The sequence below is a fragment of the Penaeus chinensis genome, chromosome 29 (genome assembly GCF_019202785.1).
Source record: "Penaeus chinensis breed Huanghai No. 1 chromosome 29, ASM1920278v2, whole genome shotgun sequence".
Classification (NCBI taxonomy): domain Eukaryota; kingdom Metazoa; phylum Arthropoda; class Malacostraca; order Decapoda; family Penaeidae; genus Penaeus; species Penaeus chinensis.
The window spans coordinates 19,726,207-19,736,206 of NC_061847.1; the positions used below are offsets into that span (position 1 = coordinate 19,726,207).

At 36.0% G+C, this 10,000-nt stretch overlaps 1 protein-coding gene across 1 annotated transcript in view; it reads left to right on the forward strand.

The window, feature by feature from the left end:
- The window catches only part of LOC125040414 (Down syndrome cell adhesion molecule-like protein Dscam2), a 17,965-nt gene extending 17,637 nt beyond the window's left edge, over positions 1 to 328 (forward strand). The window contains exon 13 of the mRNA XM_047634967.1: positions 1 to 328. This exon is cut by the window's left edge and continues 240 nt beyond it. Within this exon, the coding sequence (XP_047490923.1) occupies positions 1 to 194 (194 nt within the window). The 3' untranslated portion in view covers positions 195 to 328.
- The last annotated feature ends 9,672 nt before the right edge of the window (positions 329 to 10,000 follow it).

The window sequence follows — 10,000 nt, forward strand, 5'->3', positions numbered from 1 at the left end:
TCGCGCGGCAAATCACTCCCCCCGTGGGATTCTCCAGCAGCCACAACGAGCTCTCGGAGGCGGAGTGCGACCTGGAGATGAGGCGGAGGAACAAGGAGGCCGAGGCCGCCTCCGCTGCGTACGTGGGGCACTCCAGGTCGCAGTTCAGGTCCTACGTGTCCGGCAAGGAGAAGGACTACAGCATCAAGGTCTAAAAAGATATACAGGCCTAAAGTTAGACCCCAAAATGTTGGCAAATTATATTAGTGAGTCTGAAGGTGTAATACGTCCATTAAGATTGCACCAATATCTGCACTTCGAGGTCTCTCTGACATTTGAATTATCCGTAAGTCTTCTCTCTAATTAGATGGAATACGTTCGATGTGCTCAAGATGGACTCAGAGTGTACTGTGCTTGCTTATACAAGGGTGAGTACGAAAAGACTAAAAAGTGAATGCATTAACTAGATTATGGTTAGAGCAAATATATATATATATATATTTATAGAAAGAGACTAAAACAGTTTCTTGTACAGATATGAAAATATATTGCCAAAGTGTGTGTGTGTGGTTGACAAGGCAGTGTGTGTATTTGTACAGTGTTGCCAGGTGTTATCTTCCAAACACTGTTCAGTATTATAACGTTAAGTGTTAAAGAGCAGGAAGTATGAAGGAAATGAAACGGGTGTGTACTGTAAGATCACTGGAGATCGTGCGTATGTTGCAGTTTCAAATTCAGTAAGAAAGAAACCAATAGTTCACTGAAATGTGAAAATCTTTATGGAAATTGTTGTCTATTTTTCCTCAAATTAGACAGTTTATCGAAAGGCATTATGGAAATACTCCGATGTTTGTATACTTCTCTAAGGATACTATTTCTGCGTTGGTGATTTAAAGATTACGTGTAGTGCTAAGAAGTAATGTGTATTGTATAAATACTCTTGTAAATAATAAAATCTTTTCTTCAATGTGCCATTTTGCAGTGTGTAAATTACAGAATGAATAAAAAAAACTACTGTCTGTTCTTTCAGTGTCATTCAAACTTCAAGTTTTGTATAAAAGTAAGTGTGCAAAATGAAAAACTGGTTTTAATTTTGTTCTTCCAATATAAAAAAAAAAAAATGTTGTGCAAAGAATTGTTGACTTTTATTCAAACGATTATTTCTTCTTTGTGAGGGACTGACTGTAGATAGTAAAGGCGATGCTAATGTGATGATGACGATTGTGATATTATGAAGGCTAGTATCATTAACTCAAGACGTTACGAAAGATCTTGTAGTTATGGTGTCTTGTTCCTCTGAAAGTTCTTTCGTGATTTGTGTCAATTTTTCTTCCCCCCTTTTTATTTATTTCCTTATACTTACTCATTCTGTGTCTGAATGTTGGGACTGTGAAATTGACCGAATAACTTTGCAAACAGGATTTCTACATTTCTACAGTCTGTAATAATCTTGTAACATGTAACATTGTTGTCAACCATTATATCTTTCCATTAAGATATTTCTTGTATGGCTTTACAAAAATGTACACTAACATCCTGTCTTCTACGTCAATGTATTGTTTTACAGGAATACTTCTTTATTATAAACACACATTTTAATTTCTTTTCAATGATTGGATAGAACTCGACCCCAGCCCCCTTCCACCCATTGAAAGATGGTGGGAAGGTCCGCAGACTTTCTTCGTGTGTAGTTGTTGTTCCCGTGAGAAGATTTGATGTAACAAAATTTTACAGAAAAAAAAAGATGATTGTTCTGTATGTAGCATTGGACTTTTATAATAATAAATATATTAAGTAAAGAGGTTTTACTTTTTGTCCTTTCAGATCTAAGAAATGATTGGGATTCACAGAATTTAACTTCTATTATACGCAGCCGTTTTGAAGTAAAGAGCAGGCAGCATGAAAGACTGTTATGTTGAAGAGGCCTCTTCTTGCCATTGAAAGATTGCTAATAGATAATCGAGTTGCTCAAGTGGGTCTTTGTTATATGCCTCTCATAGCTTAATAAACCTGCATCTTGTGTCCACGCTTTTGTTAAGAGAGATTTCCTCTTATGATAAGATAAGTTTTTTTCTGTGACCGTGATCTTTTTCTTTTTTATACAGTGCATTGCAGATAAACAGGGAAAGTTGAAATCGTTTAATTACCCGTTTCTGAGTCGTAAACAGTTTTCACAAATGACAAAGAGAAAATGGCTTATCAGATAATAGAAAACCTGTGGTCTGTAAACCGCCTCGTTACTAAAATTTCCCTGGTTATTTTCCCCGTTATTCACGAAGGTTGTTTTATCGAGGTTCAGGTTGGAACTCGCAGAACAATTATGAATAGTTTCTTTCAGACGATAGAAGTAACACCTATTTAATGTACCACCATGTTCCCTGATTGCTGCTTTCTGTAGGTCTTTTTTTTTTTTTTTTCCTTTTTTTCTCTTTTTCTTTTTTGTTTAGTAAGCTCTCGCTCTGTCTCCCCCCCCCCCCTCTCTCTCTCTCTCTCTCTCTCTCTCTCTCTCTCTCTCTCTCTCTCTCTCTCTCTCTCTCTCTCCCTCGGTGTGTGTGTGTGCGTGCGTGTTCGTGTGCGTGTGCGTGTGCGTGTGTGTGTGTGTGTGTGTGTGTGTGTGCGTGTGCGTGTGCGTGTGCGTGTGCGTGTGTGTGTGTGTGTGTGTGTGTGTGTGTGTGTGTGTGTGTGTGTGTGTGTGTGTGTGTGTTATATAACAAAGAAAATACAAGTAAATCGGACCATATCGTAATAATTGATAATAATATTCATATGTATAAACACATACACACATATACACACACACTTACATATATAAACACATAAGGCCTTTTAGGTAGCATCTCGAAACCCCTAAAACTGATACTTTGTTTCGTGTTGTATCATGGTCGCTACCAAAAACGGTAGATACCATAAGATGCAAAACCTCATGGAACTTCCACTTTCACATGAAGACCATTGTACGTTATAAGAAAGACCGTTTTGAGTGAATCTGAGAAATACATGTGAAAGTTTCCAGTCTTGTGCAGCGAAGAATGGCGTGTATAAACAATATAAGTTGCAGGGTAGTCAGATACTTTTTCCATTTCATTTGTAGTTTCCACAATGTTTTGCTTGCAATTAAAAGTCGTACCAGCACATTAAGTATTTAAATGGTTTTCTATTGATGCTTTTATGTGAATTTTTTTTTCTTCAGAACTTTGTGTGTCAATACAGACTTCGATGATTTCGTTTTTGTATCGACCGTGATGCAACTTGAAATTATGTATTAAGGTGTTAAGGGTTTCGAGATGCTACAAAAAAAAACTATATAAACAACCATGCATACATATACAGATACACACGCGTATTTATAAATATATTACGTAGACACAGTTGTACACATTAACAAGCATTCATACTGATGTTACAGTATTCTTGACCCTTATCTTTGCCTAGGGAGAGTAAGGGAAATCAAGGGAAGATAGACGGGGGTTAGGCAGGAGGAGGTACGTGGACAGGAGGAAGCGGGAGGGTTAGGGGAAGGCTGGGTAGTGGGTAGGTGGGGGTGGTGGGCGGGTGGAGGAGAGGAAAGTAACTAAGTAACAGGTCGGGAAGAGGAGAGGTAGGGGTTAGGTGGGGAGGTGGGCAGGTAGGACGAGGAGGGTAGGGGGTGGGGAGACTATGGGAATAGATAAAAAAATAAATCAGAATTACTTTTGCTAAGTAAAATAGCTGACAGAGATAACAACTGGAATCGTTTGAGACATTTCCCTCAAAAGAACTGAAATGATAAACAGGTGGTAATTAGTTACATCAAGGAATCACAGGCGCCTAAGTAACAGGTGAACTGCAATAGTATCATTAACTGAAAGACTAACATGCAGAAATTCTACGTCTTTGAGAAGAAAATCATAATACGAGGTGTCATAATTCCTATGTAGATTATAGAGTTGTAGTTCTAAAATTGTCCTAAATTAAAACTGCTTAATTATTTTAATCAGCTGCATGAAAAATATTTGATTTTAAAGTTTTAAGGATATCAAGGCAATCTGTATGCAATTGGTTATATACATACACACATATGAGAATAAAGTACATAAAAAAATTTGTAAACAGTAAGTCAGATATACATATACTCTACTACAGTTGCCCATTAAAATATACAGGGCATGCGCCATTCTCTCTTTAGAACATATCAAAGAAAACGCAATTGGATGGTATTCTATAATAAATTGATGACTTTTCCTTTTTGCATATTGACATATTAGTAATAAAAACATTTTCTTCCAGATCACTGCTACACATAAATATAGTGTGCTGAACAAAATATTACATACAAGTATACATTTTTCTTCATTATTACACATATTATCATCATTGCTATTATGTAATTCTAAAACCAGTCGTTCTTAACAATATATACACCCCTCAAGAACCGGTAAATTTTATTAATATACATCGGGACTTTCTAATCTGAGCTGAGATTAGAGATGGGGTGAACTGTGAATTTATTCAGCCACGGAAGGCGGTTGGTTTTTATTATAATTACGGGTCACATCACAATGAAACGCGGGGTGGAGCTTAGTAGCGGAGGAAGAAGCAACAGGACAAGGAAGAGACTGTAAACCAAGATCAACATTGTTTTGTCTTTGGGTCCTCGCTCCATCAAACTCTCAAAGAAATCAAATAAGAACATAACGAACATGCAGCCTGGACCTTGACACGTCGAATATAATTATGATCAAATTATCTGATTTTCCAATGATCCTAAATATTCTTACAGCATAAAAATCTGGTATGTTGTCTCAAAATCTTTACTTCTTGTAGGTGGCTAAATAGTTTTCTGTATTCACTTCCATTCTCACTCATGCAGATGGTCTTCAGAAGAAATATGAAAAATATACGAATTCGAGTTTTCTTTAGGCCAGTGATTTCCTAAAATAATTTAATCAATTGAGCTGACAGGGATTGTTTGTTTGGTATAGGGTTTAATACCAGTAAAATATTTGTGTAATAGTCATGAACCGTGTGGCTGACACATTCGTTTCAGTGAGAGAGTGGCTTTCGTGCACGTGAATGAAAGGGGTCTTAGCTTGGTGGTTTATCGTTGAAGGTAGTGTGTCCCCGGGGTCGAGGACGGGGTGGTAGAGCTGGACCCTGTGTGGCTTGGTCTGTATGTCGTGTTCCTCCCTTTCTGTCCGACGAAACGTGTCCTTTAATGCGTGGCTCCCTTCGAGGGCTGATGCTTACTTACGTTGTAGAAGTCCTAAAAGAGAAAGCAAAGCAGGCACCTGCGTCAGCCCAAGGAAGAAAGGCAGCTGGTGGGGATAGAGGTGTGAAATGTACCATCCAGTCATGCTATGTATTGTTTATACGGCAAGTATAAGGAAATACAGGTAAAGACAGGTGTTGAGGAAAAACAGAATGATGTCTACAAATTCACTGAGGAAGTAGTAACAAAGCACTTACCAGTAGGGTACAGTAAGCAGATGAAAACGGTAATTTTACAACGAAAACCGCAACTGCAAATATGAATAACATAAAGGGGAAAACCAAACATATTAATAATTTATAAATTTGAATGATATTATTAGTTCTGAGAGAAAATAAGATATACTAAACGATAGTGAGGGTGTCACTTAGGTCTGATCTCATTGTGTGACTGCATTTGTTTGTTGTGTTGTGATAGATAGCGAAAAGTTTTGTAACATAGAGTTAGTACTGTGTCTCCGCTGAGTGGCGTGTACATGAATTTGAAATAAAGGCAACTTGTATGTAAGGTGTAGATGGGTATGGGGAGGGCAGTAGTTAATCTGGCACTAATTAGTACACTCACTTTTAATAGTAGTGCGTAAGTATTGGTGGTGCTGAATAGAATGACGACATCCTGGCTGTGTTGACGAGGATTCGCGAAGAGTTGGTGAGGCAGGTGAGCCAGTTTGGCGAGGGTGGCGGCATAGAGTGAGGGAACATATCGTCAGCGATTTTGTCAGGAGAGTAGCACAGACGTGAGTGGTCAGCACGTAGTAGTCGGGCAGACATGATGCGGGTAGGCATCGATCAGAAGAGGACTTGGAGGCGAGGAGGCACTTCAACAGGAGTACCATGTCGGCAGATAACGAGGATCGGCAATAGGCGTCGGCGAGGAGCGTGGTCTCGCAAGGAGTTTAGGAGCACCACTTGCCACCAGATATCACCGAGAGAGAGTTGCCGTAGTAAAGATGAATGCAAGGGGTCTTAGCATGCTGGTTTATTATTGAAGGTTGATGTGAAACCCCCGTGTCCCTGGGTTCGAGGACGAGGTGGCGGAGCTGGACCCTGTGTGGCTTGGTCTGTCTTCCGTGTCTCTCCCTCTCCGTCCGACGAAACGTGTCCTTTTATGCGGCGGCTAACTTCGAGGGCGGATGCTTACGTGTGCCGTAGAAGTGCTAAAAAAGAAAGCAGAGTAGGCACCTGCATCTGCCCAAGGAGTAAAGGCAGCTGCTGCTTCAGATGATTAAAGAGGACAAGGTTATCGTATACCTGTATATGTCAGAGAAAAATGCTAGTCAAAGAGAGAAATTCCATTAGGAAATTTCACTCAGTTTGTAGAATATTCTTGAAATCTTGCGTTGTGTTCATGATTATAATTTCTACCGACTTGGTGTAGGATTATATTTTTATAAGCATATTCAGGTAAGTCAACAAAACATTTTTTAAACAAAGGTATTAGAAACTAATACAAATTGCTTATTCTGAAGCTACATCCTTACATAGGAATTGTCATTCGAAATCTGCAAAACTAATGCTCAATAATTTCAAATTATGTGTCGAGTGAAATGTTAGACGATAATGACAAAAAAAAGGATGATTGACATTCTCCGACTATATAGGGAAAGGTAATGCGTCTCCTCATAAATTAATCACATGCAAGTGTTAGAAAATTCTAAGGCGCTTTCAGTACACAAGAACGCTTTCAAAAAAAGTTCAAATATGAATTTTCTCTTTCCATCATATTAGAGTTTTGCTACTGAGCTGCATGATAAAATTGACGCATTAGGTGATGAAACAAAGATCTGTATGGGTATTCTGCTAGCACATGCATTACAAAATGAAATATACGCGAAGTCGGAGTAGAAAACATACAAATGAATAATCCGTTCGGCCACATGCAGACCTTCAAGAAACAAAAAATAATAAATAAATAATCGGTCGTATTTTTTACCGGTTTGTTTCATTGTCTCCATTGGCAGATATCTTAAAAAATTGCAATGCCACCATGGTTATCAACAGACATTGGGTAAGTTGGTGTTCATTAAATCGTTGACAAAGGATGTATTATAGCGGAAAGTTGGACTGCCGAACTTGAGAGATGAAATGCATCAATGACTTTGGACTTTGAAACTTTATTCTCATTTATGGCTCACTGAAAGTTCGACCGTAATCTTCTTGTCCTGTTGTTACACACGAGATGGCATCCGGCTGTAGAATCGACATTTGCTAATATTTCAGTTATTGTGTGTTTCTTCTTTGCATTGCAAGTGGCAGTCTTTGGGGGACTGCGCTCATTTTGTAAATTGTCTTCGAACAAAATCCAAATAACGATTCTTGTGATGTCAAAAGAAAATTATGATGGCTGTTCAATGACATATAGTGCCATCGCTAAACGGTCGAGGAAAAGTCTTTGTTGTAAATATGTATAGCCTATTTATGTACAAAGGTTTAAACATAAATCTAGAGATCTATAAACTCCCTTTGTCGTATGTCCATGTTTCAGTATAAGCTTTGTCGTATGCCCATGTGTCAGTATATATTCAGTATAAGTATATAATATATATAGGTTATACCGCTCACTAAAACCTTGTTAATCACATCTCACCCGAAAACTATAAGTGTGATGTAAGAGCAATTGCGAGCTTAACATAGAGGTAAGAAAAAATATGAATGAAAATGTTTACTTCACAATTGATGCGCATCGATTAACATCTTTATCAGAATTGCATCGGCGTTAAGGTAAATCGTATTATCATGCAATTCTCTTGATAGAGATATAGACGAGGAAATACTACCAATTGTTTTGTAAGGCTATTTGTTCTTATCTATACATTTTTCTTCTTAACTTCATATCCTATTGTGTAGAAACGATTTGTTCAATATAAATAAAAAGTCAAAAGGCAATAAATTCTGCGAAATAGTTTTGCACACAGTAATATTATTCAAATTCCCATTACTGTTTTATTTGTATCTTTATCATGCTTTATTATGCCTTCATTATGCTCATTATCTTATAAATAGTGCTCTTATATGTATTACTGAAATCATCACCATAATCATCGTCGTGTATGGCAATAACCATTACTATAACTACCATTGCTATTTGTTATGGCAGGTTCCGGACTTCAGTCATGAAAATGAAATGGAAATGATAGTAGTCCTGATAATGATAATAGTAATAACGATAATCATAGTAGTAATTATGATGATAATGATGATGATAAGGATTATATCATTATTACTATGATAATCATTAATATTATTATTAAGATAATGATGATGATGATAATGATCATGATATCAATAATTATAACAATAACAATAATAATAGAAGTAATAATAAGGATAAAAAAATATATAAATGTATATATATATTATTGTTGCTATCATGATTATAAAAAAATATCATTATTATTACTATTGTTGTTATTATTATTATTATTATTATCATTATTATTATTATCATCATCATTATTATCATCTTCATCATCATTATTATTATTATTATTATTATCATTATTATCATTATTATCATTGATATTATGATAATAAAAAAATATCATTATTATTACTATCATTGTTATTATTATTATCAATATTATTATTATCATTATTATTATTATTATTATTATTATTACTATTATTATCTACATCTACATCTACACTATTTCTACTCCAGGTAACATTACTTGTACACTACTTACTTTATGTTCCATACTTACCTTATCTTATTCTTGCCTTTTTGCCTTCAACTAATTCACTTTAGCTTTGTTTCTCTCTTCGTGTTTTCCCGTTTTCACGTTTTCATACTTTCATATCATTTATTTATTTTATGTGCCCATGTTTTGTATAGTTTTATTATTCTTTTTATTTTCTATTCTTGTGTGGTGACAGACTGTTGGATCTTTAACTGGCTGATTGGTGCTTTTCGTGCTGTGACGGCTGCCTCTGTTGTAACAAGTAAGTGTATGATGTGTTGTCCTGTATATTGTGTTCGAAAGATTTGTGCGAAATAAATGTATAATATGGATGTTCTTTTTAAGTTGACTGTTTAGTCAGCCAGTGATGTTATTTTATAGTTCTTTTATTGTGACTACGGGATCACAATAATGATAATAATAATAATGATAATGATAATAATAATGATGATAATGATAATGATAATGATGATAATCATAGTAATAATAATGATAATAATAATAATAATGATAATAATAATAATGAAAATAATGATGATAATAATGATGATAATGATACAATTAATAGTATTAATGATAATAATAATTGTGAAGATTGATAGTTTTTTTTTTTTTTGTTTCCTTTTTTTTTTTTTTTTTTGAGCCAGAGTGTTTGTCTTTATCTATTTTATTTCATTTTTTCCTTGATTTCAGTTTCCTCTCTCGTAACTTAAGCTGAAGTTGATAATGTTTCAGTATAAGGTTGAGTCATCAGCAGGACATGTTTCCCAGAGCAAAAGCCGTAAAGTAATGACATGATGTAACTCCCAAAAGGTTACGTCACTGATTAGCGGCCATTGAGGTAGTTGGTGAGAATCGTGCCCTAATCACTAAGCAATCATTACCCCCGTTCGATTAAAATTTGGTTTAGAAACATTAATTACACAATAATCTGAGACTCCTTCATCGACAGAAGAAATGGCGTAGGTGAAAAATTTAGCAAAATCAAGTCACGTGAGACGTAGGCTGTCAGCAAGTAAGTCAGCGCAGATAGTCAACTCCTGCCCGATTGTTTTCTAAGGATTCAGCGAATGTAGAGCAAGTGACACTGCACC